This window comes from Gossypium hirsutum, chromosome D02, assembly GCF_007990345.1.
Source record: "Gossypium hirsutum isolate 1008001.06 chromosome D02, Gossypium_hirsutum_v2.1, whole genome shotgun sequence".
NCBI lineage: Eukaryota > Viridiplantae > Streptophyta > Magnoliopsida > Malvales > Malvaceae > Gossypium > Gossypium hirsutum.
Genome location: NC_053438.1, coordinates 6,819,913 through 6,840,747, shown reverse-complemented (window position 1 = coordinate 6,840,747; position 20,835 = coordinate 6,819,913). Strand labels below are relative to the sequence as shown.

The 20,835-nt window shown below is 29.8% G+C and overlaps 2 protein-coding genes and 1 long non-coding RNA gene across 3 annotated transcripts; all 3 read left to right on the top strand.

Moving 5' to 3' along the window:
* Positions 1 to 3,997: 3,997 nt before the first annotated feature.
* Positions 3,998 to 5,972, top strand: LOC107932134 (F-box/LRR-repeat protein At4g14103). The gene is made up of 4 exons (XM_041088267.1): positions 3,998 to 4,879; positions 4,956 to 5,099; positions 5,234 to 5,338; positions 5,949 to 5,972. The coding sequence occupies exons 1-4, from the start codon at positions 3,998 to 4,000 to the stop codon at positions 5,970 to 5,972; spliced, it is 1,155 nt and encodes a 384-aa protein (XP_040944201.1).
* A 4,575-nt stretch (positions 5,973 to 10,547) lies between these two features.
* On the top strand, positions 10,548 to 11,120 carry LOC107932133 (F-box/LRR-repeat protein At3g59200). The gene has a single exon (XM_016864085.2). The coding sequence runs from the start codon at positions 10,548 to 10,550 to the stop codon at positions 11,118 to 11,120; it is 573 nt and encodes a 190-aa protein (XP_016719574.2).
* A 7,789-nt stretch (positions 11,121 to 18,909) lies between these two features.
* LOC121214478 (uncharacterized) lies at positions 18,910 to 20,295 on the top strand. The gene is made up of 3 exons (XR_005910090.1): positions 18,910 to 19,039; positions 19,365 to 19,454; positions 20,055 to 20,295. It is a non-coding gene; the product is annotated as an uncharacterized lncRNA (long non-coding RNA).
* Positions 20,296 to 20,835: the final 540 nt, after the last annotated feature.

Sequence of the window (20,835 nt, the reverse complement as noted above, 5' to 3'; positions counted from 1 at the left end):
TAGTACAATTGAAACATGTGTTAAAGTAAACTAGAAGTTTACTAATACAAATGAAGTTACTACTTGGCGTGACCAGTTAGACCATCCTGGATCATATATAATGTGAAAATTAATTGAGAATTCATATAGACATTCATTAAAGAACCAGAAGATTCTTTAATTTAAAGGATTCTTATTTGTTGCTTGTTTTCAATGAAAAGTGATTCTTAGAAACTCATTAGCTAAAGTTGAGATTTAATGTCTTGCATTTTTGAAATTAATATGAGCCCATTCATCCACCACGTGAATGGTTTTGATATTATATGATTTTGGTAGATGCATCTACAAAATAATCACGTTTGTGTTATCAACTTGCAACCTATCGTTTGTAAGATTACTTATTTAAATAATTAATTTCAGATCATGCAGTTAAGATAATTCATCTTGCTAATACTGATGAGATTATATCTCAATCTTTTATTGATTGAGTTTGAAATTTTTTTGTAAAAGTTTGTTATTTATGCGCATAATAGTTTAGAGAAATTATTGATTGAACACCTCCTATTAATGTCTAAACCATTACTTTTGAGAACTAAACTTCCTATTTCAACATGAGGTTATGTTGATTTACGTGTTGTACGCATCAAGTCAATAAGTTATAAATACTCCCCATTACAATTGGTTTTTGATCAAAAGATAAATATTTCTCGTCTTTGAATTTTTGTATGTGTGTATATGTTCCAATTGCTCCACCGCCATACACAAAGATGAGTGAATCCTCAAAAAAGTAGGGAATATATATATTAATTACAAGTTTCTTTATATTATTAGCTGTTTTAAATGTATACAAGATTCAATTATGACATGATTTGTGATTACAATTTTGATTCGATGGTTTTCCAGACATTAGGAGGAGAGAAATAATAACTTGTAATGAGTTAGGGGGAGGATAATTTGAACTAGAAGTTCAATAAGGATAACTCATTACAATTTAACTGTTAGATGTATTTACAAACTTAATGAAAATAACCAAATGTTATATACCATCTAATATTTTAATTTGAATTAAAGTCCCAGTAGGACAATCAATTAGAATAAATAATAGATTGATTGGTTCGAAAGCTAAAAATTCTTCTAGATGGTCATATAGTGGAGGCGGGTGCTCTAGAAGAGACCCAAGACATAACTAATAAATAAAACTTCAGAAGAGATTCAGATACCTAAAAATGAGTTTTAAAATAATGAAAATAAGAGATCTCGATAAGTTATGTCAATTCGAGAAAATATGGAACCGAATAATAAAAGTGGTCGACAATGATTTTGCATGCAATATTATTATTGAAATAATGAAATAAAAGGAGGATCTTGAATAAATCTATTGAGAAATATAGATATGGAATAAATTGATCAAAATAGAAAGACGCAACTCAAGTAAAATTAAATTCGTGGAGTTTTTGGACCGGTAGTCCAAATATCTAAAGGTATAAAGCCAGTGAGTGTGCAATTGAAGTAGTTTTACAAAAGCGGAATAAAGATATGAAGTTTTTCACTAAGTCCTGGCATTGATTATGAAAAGATATAATATTCTTTTGTGGTGAATGCAATAACCTTTAGATATATTATTAAATTGATAATTCATAAAAGATTTAACTTGCGTCTAATGGTTATTGTTACAACCTTTTATGAATCACTATATAGTAAAGTTTATATTAAAATCCTTGAAGGATTTAGGATGCTAGAAGCATATTGAAATTCTCGAGAAATTGTTCATTTATATGAATTGAAATAATTTGAACATGTGGTAAATTTGACTTAGTGAATAGTAGTTGAAGGAGGATTATAAAATGATCCAAAATACCTATTTGTGTTTTTATAAAAAAGAATCATGATTAAAGTTTATTATGATTATTGTTGAAGCTCCTGAGGAGATCAAAATATATTTCCCCAAATTTCCCTCACTAATAACTTTTAAAAGAATGGTAATATAAATGCTTAGCAAATACATTCAAATAGTCATTTGGAAAACTAGTATTCAAGATTGAATACGTAAAATATGAGAAAATATGTGATGTTTTCATGAGGGGGAGTAAATACGCGTTGCACTCTTTTTCCCTTAATCGAGATTTTGTCCCATTGAGTTTTCCTGATAAGGTTTTTAATGAGGCAGCATATTATAGATTGTGTACTCTTTTTCCTTTATTAGGTTTTTATCCCACAGGACTTTTCCTAATAAAGTTTTAATGAGGCACATTATCTACCAATAGACATCCAAGGGGGTTGCTATGAATATCTTATTAAGTGGATGTCCATCATGATCAATTTAATACTTCTTATGCCTATAAATAGAGACTTTGATGAAGCATTGAATTACTCTTTTTTTATCAATAAAGTACATCATCTATTGCTTTCATATTTTCTTTGTTCTTTATTCTCTCCATCTCTCTTTATTTTATAATTAATAATTTATAATTTAGTGGTGATTAATATTAAGTGTCAGTGTTTTTTTATCATTTGTTGACACATTAAAATTTTTAATAAAATGTTTAATTAGTCAATAATTTTAGGGTGAGTACTATTTGATACACTTGCAGTACACTTTTTTTCCGCCATAATTAGACTTATAAATTTGTCACATGTCATATTTCTTTTATATATTTATTTCTTTTAAAATTTCCATTATACCTGCAAAAGTTATTTTTTTACCATTAGGGTCATTTTGACAGAGCATGCAAATATTAGTGGCCTAAAATCCAAAATATTTGAACATCTTGAGAGTTTAGAAAATCTATTACTGGAAAATTTATGAGTAGAGCCAAAGAGTGTGAACTGTAAAAGTTACCAATTAAATGAAGGAGTGAACTCCAATGTATGGAGAGAACCTCACCATTTAAGAAGTAACCATAGAAACGATGGAACCCACTATTTATTTATTCATATCTATTTACTCCTTTTTTAGTTAATATATGCTTTTATTATACCTAGTATCAGTACTATTTCTTATTTCAAAGCGAAATGAAATGCTTAGAAAAAAGGAAAAATCATGGTCGAGATGGTTAGAGTAGCAAAAGCCATTGGAATTTTTATTTTATATATTGGAAGAATCAGTTTTGTTTTTAATAGACTAGAAAAGAATAACTAAAAGAAAGATAACTAAAAGAAAGAATTAGTTATTCGTCAAAATTTCTTTTATTCAATGACCAAAATTAAACGGGGATATATAGCTCGTAGATGTCGAATAAAAATTAGTTTATTTGCATCAAGCTTTCGAGGGGCTCATTCAAGACTTACTCGAACTATTACTTAATAAAGAATAAGAGCTTTGGTTTCGGTTCATCGGGATAGAGATAGGAAAAAACATGAATTTTCGTCGTTTGTGGATCACTTGAATAAATGCAGTAATTAGCGGAGTAGGGTATCCTATAGTTATAGTATATTAATACATAATATGTACAAGAAACAGTTGGTTTTGAATCGTAAAAGACTTGCACAAATAGCTATCTCAAATAGAAAGTGTCTTTATATGATTTCCAACGATATTAGAAAATAAAGAGTAAGGAATCTAACTAAATGCTTTAAATGAAATGGGGTTCCCTCGAGAATGAACTCGAGTAAGGTAGAGTAGAAATTAATATGATAAAAAATTCTAATTCTGATAAGGTAACTTACACTAAATCAATTAATTGTTTGTAACGAATACGAATACTTAAACCACCATATCGATGGTAAATGTCCTTAGATTATGTAAAAGTTAAGGGGCCAATTTTGATATTAACCTTAAATCCTATATAAAGGTAGGGAAATATTGACATTTAACACTAAATTTTCGCATATCCAGCCGCTTCTACAAAGCAAAGACTTTTCTTTTTCTTTCTTCTACAAAGCCGATCCTGTGTGGCCTCCTCTATTCTCAAGTCTCCAAAGTTTGCTCCCAAGGCAACATAACAAAACAAAAGTGAAAAACTCTCTGGTTCCTATCGCCTGCCTTCGGACCCGTCTGTAGTTTTCTTATCTTATGGCGATGTGTGTCGAAGACAGGATCAGTAGTTTTCCGGATCCTATTCTTTGTCATATTTTGTCATTCCTTCCCATTAAAGAAGCAGTTCAAACCTCTATTATTTCAACCAAGTGGAGATACCTCTTTGCTTCAATTTCTACCATTAAATTTGATGGTTATTCAATGAGTGGCTTGACTGACAGAAATATTGACAGCTTCAAGAACTTTGTTGATAGGTTATTGAAATCCCCCGATCAGGTAAGATTAGATTGCTTTAGGCTAAGTCATGAGATTTGTTTATGGAATGATGGAGATCATGATTTTGATATCTCTGGTTGGATATGTGCTGCATTGTGCCGTGGTGTTAAGGAAATTGATTTGCAGTTAGGTTATCTTGAGGATATTTTACCAGCTGTTTTATTCACTTGCGGCTCACTGGTGACACTGAAATTGGATGCAGTAGGTCATAAGTTTAAGTTCCCATCTGACGTTTGTTTAGGGAATCTGAAGACTTTGCACTTTAGAGACTCATTTTTCGGTGATTGCATTCTTAGGTTCATTTCCAATTGCCATGTCTTAGAAGATTTGGCTTTTATTGAATGTGATTTTTATAATACAAGTGTGATCAATATCCAAACTCCTTTGCTTAAGAGATTTATTTTAGATTTTGATCTCGGAGAATTCGGAGATTTAAAGTATGTGGTGTTGATTAATGCTCCAAATCTTGTTTATTTTCAATATACTGACGTTGTAGCTCAAGGTTATACTTTGAGTACCATGAAGTCTCTAGAAAAAGCTCATATTAGCATCAGCGGCTGTGGTACCATTGATTCTCAAACAATTGCAACTCATTTTATTCAAGGAATTTGCAATGTACGGTCTCTACGTTTAACCATTAATGAAGGGGTTAGTAAACTTTGTATTCATGTGTTTTTTTTTTCCTTTTTAACATTATATTACAACTCCAAGTTTGTGTGTGCAGGTTTTCCGAACAAGTCAACTTCCTATATTTCACAATCTTATTGAATTCGAATTTCTTGGTCGTGGTTTTAATGGGAGAGAAATTTGGCTTGTGGAGTTTCTACATCGTATGCCTAATCTAAAGACACTTACCATCAATTTTCCGGTATGAAATCTTTGTATATGTACTTGTATTTGTTGCAATTGATTGTTTTAGTATCAAAAAAACAAAAGCATGTTCGAGATCACCTAAATTCATGGTACAAACCAAATAACTTTTTTTTTTTTGTCATGAGTTAGGTTGTTGCGGGAACTCAATGGAAGGCTTTTGAAGTTCCTTCTTGTTTGTCATTTCACCTTAAAGAGATTGAAGTTTCATGCTTCAGCACACATATAATTGAAATGGTTAGTTATTTATTGGATAATGCAATGATTCTGGAAAAGCTCATAATAAGTATGGATGCCCTGACTGTGACACAGAAAAAGAAAGCCCGCAACCAATTATTGCAGTTAGTAAAGAGTTCGAAGAAATGTTTAAAACTAGTTGTAATTTTGTAGTACTGTTTTATATTATATGACTACAACTTATCATGTCTGGTTTGATTTTATATAGATGTGTTGTTTGTAATATCCGATGCATTCACTAATGGCAATAGACTATACCTGATGGTTATTGGTTAATATATGTATAAAGTAGCCAAAAATAGCCTTTGAAATTAATATGTAGTCCCATGATTGGCAAAATAGAAACATATTTAAATTTGTAAGAAAGAATCATATGATATGCATTACACAAGAAGTTGTGATAGGAAGAACATCAGATTGATTTGGAAGCTCTCAAGCTATGGGGATTTGTACATTCTTAACAGCAAAGAAATTGTTACTAATAAAATATTTTGCTTCATTGCTTTGCATTAAATATGAACACATTTATTAACAGTGTTTTTAGATGCTATATATATATGTTACCAACTAAGATGTTCACTTTGACCATCTTGAATGCTTGTTATTTCAGGAAGTATCTATTTCAAATCTTTAATAAAACTAAACTCAGGAAGTATCTATGTGAAAAAAGTCGCAAAATACATGAAGAAGGCATAACAAAAGAATCAAAATGAAATGAGTTCATACAGGGATTTGTTCAGAATATTCAAAACTGATAATCAGCTATCTAAACCAAATAAGCAAATAGAATAAATAAATAAATAAATTCAGTTATTTTAATTTATTGGATTTAACTGATATCTTAATCCTCACAATAACAGTGAGATTGTTAGTCTACCATGTGAAAGGTAGAATGGGCAGCTTCATGAATGATGAATCATGTTACTGTTATAAGATATATTTTTGGAATTACTAGTAAGATAAAAATATGTGGTCAACTTTGGACTTAAATTTCATTTGTTAATCTAGTACTTGAATTTAATACAAATGATAAACATATTCAAATTTACGAGAGTTGAGAATGAAAACTTGACAAATTAAAAACGTGAAAGAAAAAAGTTGCTGAGATGTTGAAAAGAGACGGAAGAAAAGAAGATGCTGCATTACTTTCTCTAGACTTTTTTATTCCCATCAAAATCTAGTAAGAAAAGAAAAGGGTGCTTTGTCCCCAAAGTCCACTAAAATCTAGTAATGAAGGTATGTGAGATTTGTCCTATAAACTAAATTCCATAGTGGCACAGTTTGGGTTTAGATTGTGACACTTACACCTATTTTCTATTGCTTCTTTAGGGGGTTTGGGACGTGAGGTGAGGGAATAGAGAAGAAAAGGGAGAGAAAAAAAGGAAGGAAAAGAGAGGAAAGAAAAAAATCAAGAATTCAAGAATTATTGTAGTTAAAATTAGATAATATGCATGGTAATGTTCCAAGCAATCTAAACAATAATTAGTAATTAAATGAGCCTTCGACGTTATTGATAACTGTTAAAATTTTGGGTACTTGAATTTCTAGGTTTGAGTTCTATTAAGTAGATTTATGTATGTGTAGATTTTTAGTCTAGATTTTATTTTGGTTTAGGTTAGGGTTGAAAATTAGATATTGGTGCTCGTAAACTACTCAGGTTTGACTCGAAAAAAATTCGAACTCGATTCGATAATTATTGAGCCAAGCTTGAGCTATCAATCGAGTCGAATTCAAGCTTAATAATACTTTACTCGAACCACTCATGAACCTTATCGAGCTTTTCATATTATTATTTTATAAAATTACGCCATTAACCTCTCTCTACATTATTAACCCTAAGTTTAATTATTGAGCCAAGCTTGAGCACAAAAATTGATAAACGAGCTTAATCAAGCTCGAGCTTAAAAATAGATGTTCAATCTAGCTCGACCGAGTATTTTGGTTCGGATCGACTTGATTATACCCCTAATTTATGGTTTTCAAATATATATGGTTTTTAATGAGGCAACATATTATGCATATTATAGATTGTGTACTCTTTTTTCTTCATTAGGTTTTTATCCCACTGAGTTTTTCCTAATAAAGTTTTCACGAGGTACATTATCTACCAATAATTTTAGGGTGAGTACTGTTTGATACATTGGCAGTACACTTTTTTTTACTCCATAATTAGAGTTATAAATTTGTCACATGTCTTATTTCTTTTATATATTTATTTCTTTTAAAATTTCCATTATACCTGCAAACGTTATTTTTTACCATTAGGGTCATTTCGACAGAACATGCAAATGTTAGTGGCCAAACTTATCATTAAGCCTTGAAAAAACTAAAATCTAAAGTATCTAATCATCTTGAGAGTTTGGAAAATCTATTACTGGAAAATTTATAAGTAGAGCCGAAGAGTGTGAACTGTACAAATTACCAATTAAATGAAGGAATGAGCTCCGGTATATAGAGAGAACCTCACCGTTTAAGAAGTAACCATAGAAATTATGGAACCCACTATTTATTTATCCATTTCTATTTACTCCTTTATTTTAGTTAATATTATTTTTTTATATACCTAGTATCAATACAATTTCTTATTTCAGGGCGAAATGAAATGCCTAGAAAAAAAAATCATGGTTATTCATTGGAAAAGCCATTGGAATTTTTATTTTATATATTGGAAGAATCAATTTTGTTATTTATAGACTAGAAAAGAATAACTGAAAGAAAGAATTAGTTATTCATCAAAATTTCTTTTATTCAATGACTAAAATTAAACGGGGATATATAGCTCGTAGATGTCGAACAAAAATTAGTTTATTTGCATCAAGCTTTCGAGGGGCTTATTCAAGAGTTACTCAAACTATTACTTAATAAATAATAATAGCTTTGGTTTCGGCTCATCAAGATAGAGATGGGAAAAAAAGGGATTTTCGTCGTTTGTGGATCACTTGAATAAATGCAATAATTTGCGGAGTGGGGGTATCCTATAGTTATAGTAGATTAATACATAATCTGTACAAGAAACAATTGCTTCTGAATCGTAAAATACTTGCACAAATAGCTATCTCAAATAGAAATTGTCTTTATATAATTTCCAACGAAATTAGAAAATAAGGAGATCAGAAGGAATCCAATGAAATGCTTTAAATTAAATGGGGTTCCCTCGAGAATGAACTCGAGAAAGGTAGAGTAGAAATTAATATGATAAAAAATTCTAATTCTGATAAGGTCATCAAAACAAGATGAGTAAAGACGCTCAATAAAAAAAATATTTTTTCTCCCCCAACTGGGTTCGATTGTTTTATTTATTTTTTCTTTCAACACGACAATTTTGATTATCAGATTTTTTGACTAAAGCATCAATCTATGTTTAATAATTTTGAATCAATTGAAAGGTAAGCCTATTTATTTCTGGTTCTAAGAGCAGTAATTCTAGTGGTTGACTCACTTCTTTCAAATTGTTTCTCATTATTAATAAAGGGTAACGAAGATAAAATATGAGTCTCATATCATACTCTTCATAAATTTTAAATTTAGTGTTTATTTTTAGGAATTTAACTACTTTACTAGTTTAGTTTCCATATTTTAAATTTCAAGTCCAATTATTAACATTATCTTTTTGTTAAATTGGCCAATGTGACATTTTAAAATAAAAAATAATACTCATTTGGTTGTAATGTAATTAAAACAATGATATTGTAATGAATCTAAATTTAAGAAATAGCCATTACCTCTGCCATTTATGATCCCATAGCTTTAATCGGTCTAGAAAACAATGAACAGGCCACTCCTTTCTCATCTCTCAACACCCCCACCACATCAAGCTTCATCCTCCATAGCTACGCCTACCACATTGAACTTCATCCCCTCGAGGAAGGTTGATCCCACTGTAAACAACATCATTGGCTTTACTTTTCGAAGACCTACATTTCACAAGGCAATACCACCAAGATCTCTCCATAAATTGAATGTCGTCATGAACCGCCCCCGCCCACATGAGAGATCTCATTTTGGAATGGAATAGCAATGTATTAAGAGTTGTCGATGTTCTGTCATATATTTTATCGTTGCGAGCCAACCACACTGTCCAATATGCCGCTGAAACCGATATCAACCATAAGTTTTTCTGAAAACCTGTCAATTTCACATTAAAGCATAGCGAAAAAAATTTAACAAAGCAAGCAACAAATTTCCACTTAACACCCCACCAATGGAAAATCCTCAACCAAAATCCATCAATAAATTTGCATTTAAAGAAAAGGTGATCCGTGCACTCCGTCTCTTTATCACACCAAGGGCATCCACTTTTTGTTTGATCCACCCTCACACCATATGATTAATTAGAAACTCCTTGGTTGGAATATGATCTATAGCCAACATCCACAAGAAATTTCGTAATCTTGGGGCGCCTTCAGCTTCCATATTCTGTCGAAAGGGAAATCATTATCTTCCATCCCTTCATTAATCAGTAAAGAAGATAATTTCTTCACTGTAAACTGCCCATCTTTATCATTAATCCAAATTAAACATACGTGCAATTTTGTGGCTGAAGATTATATTTTGTAACGGAAGCCTTCTTTGTTGCTTATAAGAATGTACAAATCTACATAGCTTGATGTTCCTTTTCTCTCGTAGCTTCTTGTGTAATGTCTATCATTTCAATCATATGCATATCTCCTTGAATTGAAATGATAAACAAGAAGGAACTTCTCTTGGTAAAGCCTTGAACCGAGTTTTCGTAACAGCCTAAGCTCACGAGAAAAAAAGAAGAGAAATGTTATCTAGTTTGTAACATGAATTTAGGTGATCTCGAACATGTTTTTCCATTTCTTTTTAAATTTATCGTAATTGTGAATGTAACTTGCACTAAATCAATTAATTGCTTGTAAAAAATACGAATACTTAAACCACCAGATCCATGGTAAATGTCCTTAGATTAGGTAAAAGTTAAGGGGCCAATTTTGATATTAACCTTAAATCTTATATAAAGGTAGGGAAATATTGACATTTAACACTAAATTTTCGCATATCCAGCCGCTTCTACAAAGCAAAGACTTTTCTTTTTCTTTCTTCTACAAAGCCGATCCTGTGTGGCCTCCTCTATTCTCAAGTCTCCAAAGTTTGCTCCGAAGGCAGACATAACAAAACAAAAGCGAAAAACTCTCTGGTTCCTATCGCTTGCCATCGGACCAGTCTGTGGTTTTCTTATCTTATGGCGATGTGTGTCGAAGACAGGATCAGTAGTTTTCCGGATCCTATTCTTTGTCATATTTTGTCATTCCTTCCCATTAAAGAAGCAGTTCGAACCTCTATTATTTCAACCAAGTGGAGATACCTCTTTGCTTCAATTTCTACCATTAAATTTGATGGTTATTCAATGAGTGGCTTGACTGACAGAAATATTGACAGCTTCAAGAACTTTGTTGATAGGTTATTGAAATCCCCCGATCAGGTAAATTTAGATTGCTTTAGGCTAAGTCATGAGATTTGTTCCTGGAATGATGGAGATCATGATTTTGATATCTCTGGTTGGATATGTGCTGCATTGTGCCGTGGTGTTAAGGAAATTGATTTGCAGTTAGGTTATCTTGAGGATATTTTACCAGCTGTTTTATTCACTTGCGGCTCACTGGTGACACTGAAATTGGATGCAGTAGGTCATAAGTTTAAGTTCCCATCTGACGTTTGTTTAGGGAATCTGAAGACTTTGCACATTAGAGACTCATTTTTCGGTGATTCCATTTTTAGGTTAATTTCCAATTGCCATGTCAGAAGATTTGGCTTTTATTGAGTGTGATTTTTATAATACAAGTGTGATCAATATCCAAACTCCTTCGCTTAAGAGATTTATTTTAGATTTTGATCTCGGAGGATTCGGAGATATAAATTATGTGGTGGTGATTAATGCTCCAAATCTTGTTTATTTTCAATATACTGACGTTGTAGCTCAAGGTTATACTTTGAGTACCATGAAGTCTCTAGAAAAAGCTCATATTAGCATCTGCGGTTGTGATACCATTGATTCTCAAACAATTGCAACTCATCTTATTCAGGGAATTTGCAATGTACGGTCTCTACGTTTAACCATTGACGAAGTGGTTAGTAAACTTAGTATTCATGTGTTTTTTTTTTCCTTTTTAACATTATATAATAACTCCAAGTTTTTGTGTGTACAGATTTTCCAAACAAGTCGACTTCCTATATTTTACAACCTTATTGAATTCAAATTTCTCGGTCGTGGTTTTAATGGGAGAGAAACTTGGCTTGTGGAGTTTCTACATTGTGTGCTTAATCTAAAGACACTTATCGTCAATTTTTCGGTATGAAATCTTTGTCTATGTACGTGTATTTGTTGCAATTAATTGATTGTTTGTGTCAATTACATCCACAATTGCGATAAACTTACAAGAAATCAAAAGCATGTTCGAGATCACCTAAATTCGTGGTACAAACCAAATAACTTTTTTATTCTTTTTGTCATGAATTTAGGTTGTTGCGGGAACTCAATGGAAAGTTTTAGAAGTTCCTTTTTGTTTGTCATTTCACCTCAAGGAGATTGAAATTTCATATTTCAACACACACATAATTGAAATAGTTATATATTTTTTGGATAATGCAATGATTTTGGAAAAGCTTATAATAACTATGGATACCCTAACTGTGACATAGAAAAAGAAAACCCGCAACCAGTTATTGCAGTTAGTGAAGAGTTTAAAGAAATGTTTAAAACTAGTTGTGATTTTGTTGTATTGTTTTATATTATGATACATATAGATATATTCATCTTTCGATAATTTTGATTCTTTACTTTTTATTTTTATTTTGTTAGTGACTTAATTAGTACCACTCACCTCTTATTATCAAATAAAACTGGCATCTCTATTTTATTTTCTGTCAATGATAAACGAAAACAAGAAAAAGAGAAATGAATAAATATTTTTTGACGCGGTTGCGTGACAATATCGGTTTTAGTGCCAATGGCCCGGCACTTTGGCAATATTTTAACTATGACTCTTGCGGGGAAACAGTTGACTCTTTGGCAATATTTTGAAAAATATTAAAAAAAGAATCACAAGGCCTTTCTAGCATGGAAAATTTTGAAAGCTCCAGAAGTTTCTTCCTCCTTTCTACAATATTTACACCGGGATTGGAGTAAAAGAAAAGAAAGATCCCACTGCCCCCACACGCTCTCTCTCACCACACCTACTGCCTTATTCTTAGGAAGTGGGAGGAAGTTAATATATTAGGTTGGGATATATAATAATAATAATGGATAGTCGGATTAGCATTTGAACCCCATCCGATGGACGTGTGTCTGCTTCATGGTATGTTGTATTTTTCACTTTAATCAACTTTAATCAGCTTAATATATAGCATTTAATATGTAAGGTTGGGATATATAATAATAATCGTGGATAGTCGGATTAGCATTTGAACCCCCATAGAGTTGTGCATGTCTTAATTTGGTGGAGATCCAAAGGATTTGTTTAATATGAAAACTTAGATTTGGCTTTTGCTTTATTTCTAGTGTTGATTGACGATCATGTTGCTTTATTGACTTTTGACTTCTTTTATGAAACTGTTCGTCCATATATAGCATGACATTATCAAAAATTTATATGTTAAATATCATTAAATATATCCCAACCTTACATATTAAATGCTATATATTAACTTCCTCCCACTTCCTAAAAGTAAGGGATTGGAATCAATGGATTATGATGGATTAATTAGCTAATTACAATTTGATTTGACGAATTTGTTAATTAGAAACTTAGTCAAGGTACAAGTATTTCGATCTCAAAGTCAGTGGTATTGGAAAATGAGACACTGAGATTTTATTTTTGTAAACTAAGCCCGTTAATATTTTATAATTTTATTAAATATTTACAAAATTATTATTAAGATGAATTGGATTTTAAATGAGTAATTTTATCAATTTAATAACTAATTAAGATATAAAAACTAAATCATAAATGTTGCAACAATTAATCAATAGATATATTTAATTGCTAATAAACTAAAATAATAATTAAACTAAGGATTAAAATGAGGATAATTCCACCTTATAATTTAGTGGACGGTTCGTAGCATGGTTTCTTAACATAATAATAAAGTTATAATTAAATGACTATAATATATTTATAAAAATAAATAACTAATACAAGTGGAAAGAAGGAAAAGATGGTCATCATCTTTCTTTCTCCAACCGAAGCACAAAAGAGTCTTGCATGGTCAGTGTCTTTAGGTTTTTTTTTTTTGTAAATTTTATCCTTTTTAGATCTTGCTAGCTCGATTTAGTTTACTCGTGTTTAAATTTTTGAAGTTGGAAAAGTTTCAAAATATTTCTAATGATGAATGCTTGAAGTTATTGGTGTTATTTAGTTAGATTTTAAGCTTAAATATAAAAAGGGACTATTTTGTAAAATAAAAATGGTTAGTTTTGGACATACGGGCTAATGTGTAAATATTTTTAAATTGGTATGAAATTTCTGTAATTATGGATAGTAGTGGGCTGTAGAATAATGAAATTGAGATTGGTTTTGAAATTGAGCTCAAATTTGAAAGTTACTGCTATTTTGATTTTAGGAACTAAATTGAATAAAATATAAAAAATCTAGGGGTATTAAAATAAGAAAATTAAACTGATATATTCTTATAATAGGATGATATAAGATGTTTGGAATTGATAAAATGAATTGAATTATTGAATAGATTAGAAATTGGACCAAATCAAAGATAATCGGGGAAATGACAAATTTGTTGAATAGTCCTTAGAGAGTTGTTTATTTGTTATTTTTACTAGGTAAGTTCATATGGTATTATTGTACTTAATTTTCTATATATTTAAATTATAAATTTGCGAATGTTTGATAGTAAATTAAACTGTTTGCAATTTGGTGCAAAAATGTGAGGTATGAACTAAATTATAAGGAAATGATCAATTACTTGATAAATTAAATATGATGAATTGCAATTTGAGATAATTAATGAATTGATAACTGGTTATGATTGATTGAATCATATTGGTGTGAATTTAATAGATTATCGAGATAGATTATTAAATTGAATAGAATTGAAAACAGTGTAATTCGATAAATTAAGGAATTGACCTTGAATTGGACTGAAATAGGATATATTATGTGATAAACTGATGATTTGATAAAATGAGTTGAATTGACTCGATTTGGATCGATGGGTAGTGATAAGAACCATATTAAATACATGTAAAAAATATTATATATTGTTATAAGTGTGATATTGAATTAGTATTGTTATGAAATATGCTATCATATTTGAGAATTGATGATGGGTTGATAAAATTATGAAATGAAATTGAGAAACTGTTACCCTATTAACTCTTTAGGTAGAGTCGGATATAGTTGACATGTCCTGGGATAGGAAAAGTTCAGGGTTATTGCGACTACGAGTCGAGGAGTGTTGGACAAACCTATATGTTAGTTATACTGACCAACGTTGGGCAATGAGTTTTTTTCATGGCATTTAAGATGGCATTTTTTAATTTATGGTTGTGAGAATATTCAAAACATGAGTATTTATTGTTTATTGGTTCTTAATTTAATTGATATCGAGATTATTACTATTGTAGGAGAATATAGGTTTGAGACTAACACATCAAATTTTTAAATATAGTAAATTGTATAACAATTCACATGTATTTTATGCTAATTTTTTAAAAGTTTACAAATTGATATATGTTTTTTCTTTTAATTTTTGAATATTTGTGTAGTCTTATATTATTTGTTGATGTGTTGTATAAGATAATTAGTATTAGTTTAGTATGAATTACACATGAATTTTTATTTCCAGATCCTTTTGAGTGCCACCCCATAATTTTGACATATCTTGAATTTTTCCCTCCAAATTTTTTAAAAATTCTCAATTATACTTTTTTTTAATTTTCTTGAAAATTTTAATTAGTCTATCTTAAATTCTTTGAAAAATCTCATCAATCTCACAAAAATTTCAATTAGACCCCCAATTTTAAAAAATTCTTATTAAAGTCTTAATTTTTTTGAAAATTTTACTAGGCTCCCAAAACTTAGTCTTAGAATTCGCTAATGATCACGTCAACATCGTTTAAAAATTAATGTTTTAGTCCGTATTTTCGTTAAAAAAACGATTTGACTCATTTTGAATCGTTAATAACTAAATTTAACTAAAAAAAGAATAATGATCAAATTGACGAAAAAATTATAAATATTAAATATTAAATTTGACATTATGCGTTATTTTTAATGCAAACTTGTAGACAATTCTTTTTCTTTAAACATATTAAATAAAAAGTTTTTTTTTTCATTTAATCTCTTTTAATAAAATTAAATAACCATTGTCAACAAAACAATTTTAATTGTTTTAAATAAAAAAATCTGTGCTATGTTTGGCAGGACTATTATTTTTTACACATATTTTAGTATATGAGTTAAAATATAAAAAAATTAAGATCCAAATGAAAAAAGAAACATTAAAAACATTATTTGTTCGGGTAGTAATGTAACCAATTATCTCAGATAGGTTCTAAATCAATTGGTTTGGTCCAATGTGAAGCCTAAATTATAATAAAAGAAATTGCTGCAAGTGACTTAAAAGAGGGTACTCTTATTCATTTTCTTTTTTTACTTTTCTTTTTTTTCAAATATCTCACTCGAGTTAGCATATGGATTATAAAGGGCTAAAAATGATGTTTTTTTAAAATGCTTTTTAATTTTTAGAGTTATGATTAAATTGATAGATTTTATAAATATTTAAGACCAAATTTACTGAAATTTCTAAAATTAGAACTAAATTGACAAATAAAAATTGAGAGTTAATTCCCTTCTCAAATAAATTTGGATTAGGATACCAATCAGTTACACTAATCATATGTTTTAATCATCAGTTAATCCCACAACACCAAATTGATAATTCCCACGTACTCTTTTTTACATTTTTAATGTCCGTACAGGGAATATTAAATTTGAATCGTATTTTTAATTGCATAGCAATTCACATATATTTTATATTAAATTTTTGAATTTTTATGAATTTTTGAATATTTGTATAATTTTTATTTTTTATGGATTTAAATATTTGGTGTATTGTTAATGTTTAAAATTTTTTTGTAATGAATACATTTATTAAAATTTTATATATATATAAAAGTTTTGATTGAGATTGACAAGTTATTTAATTATGGATAAATTTTTATTGATTTATAAAATTATAAAAATATCTTTATAATAATATAATTTATTTTGTAAAAAAATATTTTTTTTCATTTTCCCAATTGAGTTTATATCTTTCTTTTTTCTTTTTTTATAATTGGTGGTAAGATTGGGATTGCTTGATATTATACTTAAATGCTCGTGCCGACAACTTAATACTCTTACCAGCAAATCAAGAAGTTGTTAACAATTTTATTTCTAAAAACTAGTTCTTTTTCAGACTAATAATTATAAACCAATTAGTGAATATGATGTACAGAAATAAATATGTATATTTAAATCTATACTTTTACTTAAAAATGTATATGATGTTTTATTAGGAAAAAAAAATTGAATTTGATGTCGAATAAAAATATACCAGCAGCTGGCATCATATTCCTACTATTTGTTTTCTTTGATTTTCAGATAATCTTTTGTCTAATAAAAATATATTTTGTCAATACTTTGCCATTCTTTTCTAAAAATCATCAAATGTTTTTTTCTTTTTGAGAAAATAAACTTTTCAGAAATTAAAAAAAAAATATGACAATCGATCCCTTAATTAGTCAAAGAAGACCTTCAATTCTTAGGAGAGAAATTTTGATAAGGACTTGTCTTGTAGGAAATCAGTGCATATGTGTAAGTAGAATCATCCTACAAGATATATTATATTGCAATAATATCAAGATCGAGTATGTTATTTTAATAACTTATGAGGTCCATTCCAAGTACTTATCTAGTTTCTTTTTATGTTTCTCAGATGAGATGGGCTATACAAGATGTTGGGGAGGGACTAAGCCAATGTCAGTTCTTCTAAGTCATAGCATGCATAATGGGGAAATCAGTAGGCTAAGCCTCAGGATAAAAAAATATTGTAATTGAATTTTAAGAACAAGGTAATTCATTCAACGTGGGTCGAAGGTCATAAATTAATAAAATTATTTTAGTAACCATCATTGAATTATGTATTAATGTTTTTAGCACGAATTTAGTGGGAATTATAACGTTTCCGTTTTACGGGTTGACCTGTTGAACGTTCAGGGTGTTACATCACTGTCGAAACTATTTTTTGAAAAAAAGCGGTAGACTTAGATTTTGAAAACGAAAATGAATATGAGAGTCGCCACTAATCTTTTTTGATTACGTGTAATCGGGTCACCTCGAAAAGTAGTTTTTTTTAATAAACGATTTGATTTTATTAAAACAACGATTTTGGTCCACGAAATTCAGAAAAACGAGTTTGGGAGTCGGTTACGTACGAGAAAGGATTATCACCCTCGTAACGCCCAAAATTGGTACCTAGTTGATTAATTAGTGTCCTAGTGTTGAAAATTGAAAACTTTGAAGAGATTTAAAATACGATCCTTTATTAAAATGCTAAAAATTTTCGAGATAAGGGGCATTTTTCACGTTAATCGAGAAGGAGAATTACGTCCCGTAAGTTAGGACACAATGTCTTGAACTCTCGATACGAGAATACATGCCAAAAAATTTATTTATTCGAAAGATATTCGATTATCTCGGTTTTAGAAAAGACCATATTCCGTAAGTTAGAACACGATCTTTTATTAATTCCCGAGATTATAAAAAATTTATGCTTTTAAAGAAGGATTCGTGTATTTAGATTTATCGAAAAAATTGAAACTCCGTAAGTTAAGGTACAACTTTTCAAATCTCAAAACACAAAGTTTAATTTTTCTTTTTTGAAAACAAAATTTTAATGTCCGGTAAAATGTACCACAATTTTGTGATAAAATGTGAAATGAATTTTGATATCGATATGCATAGCAAATAATAATAAATGAATAGCAATATGAAGAATAAAATACAGGAAATAGGCCAAAAAAATAATAAACGTACGAGAAAAATAATAAGGACAATAAATAAATAAAAAGTTTAAAACTTAATATTATAAAATAAATATTATATGATACAATCTACGAATAATATTAATAATAATGCTAATGGTAATAATAATTTAAAGTTTTAAAATTATACAAGGATAAAAATGATATAATAAAATAAGCATATTTACTGTATTTAGGTATATAAATATATAAAAATAATAATGGAAATAATAATGCAAAACTCTTTGATTTAATAATATTGTAAAAGAACAAGTAAAGAAAAAAAAGGAAATAGTAATAGTAATAAGATTAATAATAAATTAATTAGTTTAATGATATAATAATTAAAATAAAAATAGAAAATAATAATGAAAATTTAATTAATTTTACAATATAATAATAATAAATAGATATATGAGTAAAAAGGGTAAAATAATAATAATAATAATAATAATAATACTAATAATAATAATAATAATAATATTTCTTTAGGGTATAAAAGCTAAAAAAATTTCAAAAACCTTCCTTTTCTTCATCCTCCTTTAAAAACACAAAACAGAATCCTCTCAATGGCCTTCACCTCCCCGGGATCCGATCAGAGGACCACCGTGGCTCCTCTGTAGCCATCAATCGCCGGCGCCGTCGATCGCGTGTTCGAGGTTTTTATTTTTTCTTTTTACTTCTCATATATGCATATATATATATGTGTGTGTGTGTACATATGTATATTTATGTATATTCTAAAAAATAAAAATAGAAAACGAATAAAAAAAACTAAAAATAACCTTTTCTCTTTTTCTGCTTTTTGTTTTCTTGAATCTCTTTTTCCTTTTTTATTTCTCAAATGTTCATAACCCCTTACAAGAACGAGATCTAGGCTTTTTATAGCCGATTTACACAACTTTTTAGTTTAGATTTTTTTGTTGTTTTTTGACTTTTTTCCTTTTGTTTTTCTGCTTTGTTGCGTGTTGTCTTGTTTTGCAGGTGGTTGGTGGCCGATGGTGGCAGAGTTGGTGGCTGCCAGAAGCGGCGGTGGCAGGGCAAGTGGACGACCCTAGGTGCGGCGTACCTATGGTTAGGTTTTCTTTTTTGTTTCCCTTTTTTTTTATAAATGGGTTAAAGTTTTTATGGGTTTGGGTTTGGTTGGGCTGAGGTTATTTGGGCTAGGTTATTTTTGTTTTGGGCTTGTTGGGTTTGTATTGGTTTTTGTTTGTCTGGGCCCGGGCTAAAATTGGGCCTTACAATCACTACATCGTTCTTATAACACCCTTAACTCGTCTTTGTCATTGGATTAGGGTTATAGGGTATTACGACAAAAACCAAAATAATTAACATAATTAAATCATTCATTTATTAATTTAAATAAACATTCGAAACTAAATTTCATTCAGAGAAATAATTACATTTACGAACCTTAAACCGAGCTTACGGGGCCTTAAAAATAGTTTGGAAACAATCAGGGACCAATTTGATTTGCAGTAATGGTCCAAAGTAGCTCAATTAGTGATCGACGTTGTGTCAATTCATTATTTTCATTTTCAATTACACACATCAACATAATCCAACATTATGCAATTAAGTTCATATAATACATTTAAAAATGTACTAAAATTAAACCGTACGAACTTACTAAGCCTTAATAATCTTACTTGTGTTACTTGCATTTTCTTGTAGATAACTTTTCGTGAAACGGGCAATCGGATCAACACTCAAGTCACATTATCCATCCGATTTCGGTGGTTTTTGAGCATTTATATATGGCATGTAATAGGTCGTTATATCGATGACCTTGTCTGATATGTATATATATCTATAAAGCATGTAATTAGTTCATCTTTTGATCGATGTTGTCTTGTAATGTGATGATAGTTACATGGTTGCAAGGTTTGGTGATGAATATAGTTCATTTTGTGAAGTTGTGGTTAAGTTGATGCTAAGCTTTGTTAGGAACAAATATGGTACATGTTTAATCTTAACTTAGCAAGTTATAAGGTTAGGTATTTAGCTTAAAATTGATAAGATTATATATTTTGAACGGATGAATGGTTGATGATTTATATTGTTGTATAAATGTGTATATTTGTGGTACCATTAAGGGTACATTGGTTAGGCACTTAAGATGGTTAATTTAGCATGATTTGAGCATGTCTAATAACATTTTGAATAGGTCTAATGGCTGGTAGATGAATTACTTAGTGTCCAAGAAATCTTGAAGTGGTAAACTTGATGTTTAAGGTTCATTTAGGTGCACACGGACTGCCACACAGCCATGTGCCATAGACGGTCTGCGACACGATTGTGTGTATCAAGTTAGTGAGTCACATGGTTTGCGACACGGCCGTGTGCATCAAGTCAGTGAGTTGCATGGTTTAAGACACGGGCTAGGGCACGATTGTGTGTCCCAATTTCAAATACTCACACGGCCTGGTCACACGGCCATGTGTCTCCTATTTTT

Bases quoted from the DNA above. Each gene is read 5' to 3' on its own strand.
- LOC107932134 (XM_041088267.1), top strand. From the start codon at position 3,998: ATGTGTGTCGAAGACAGGATCAGTAGTTTTCCGGATCCTATTCTTTGT. The intron at 4,880-4,955 runs GTTAGTAAACTT...TTGTGTGTGCAG, and splicing joins GTTTAACCATTAATGAAGGG to GTTTTCCGAACAAGTCAACT. The intron at 5,339-5,948 runs GTTAGTTATTTA...TTGTTATTTCAG, and splicing joins GCACACATATAATTGAAATG to GAAGTATCTATTTCAAATCT.
- LOC107932133 (XM_016864085.2), top strand. From the start codon at position 10,548: ATGTGTGTCGAAGACAGGATCAGTAGTTTTCCGGATCCTATTCTTTGT.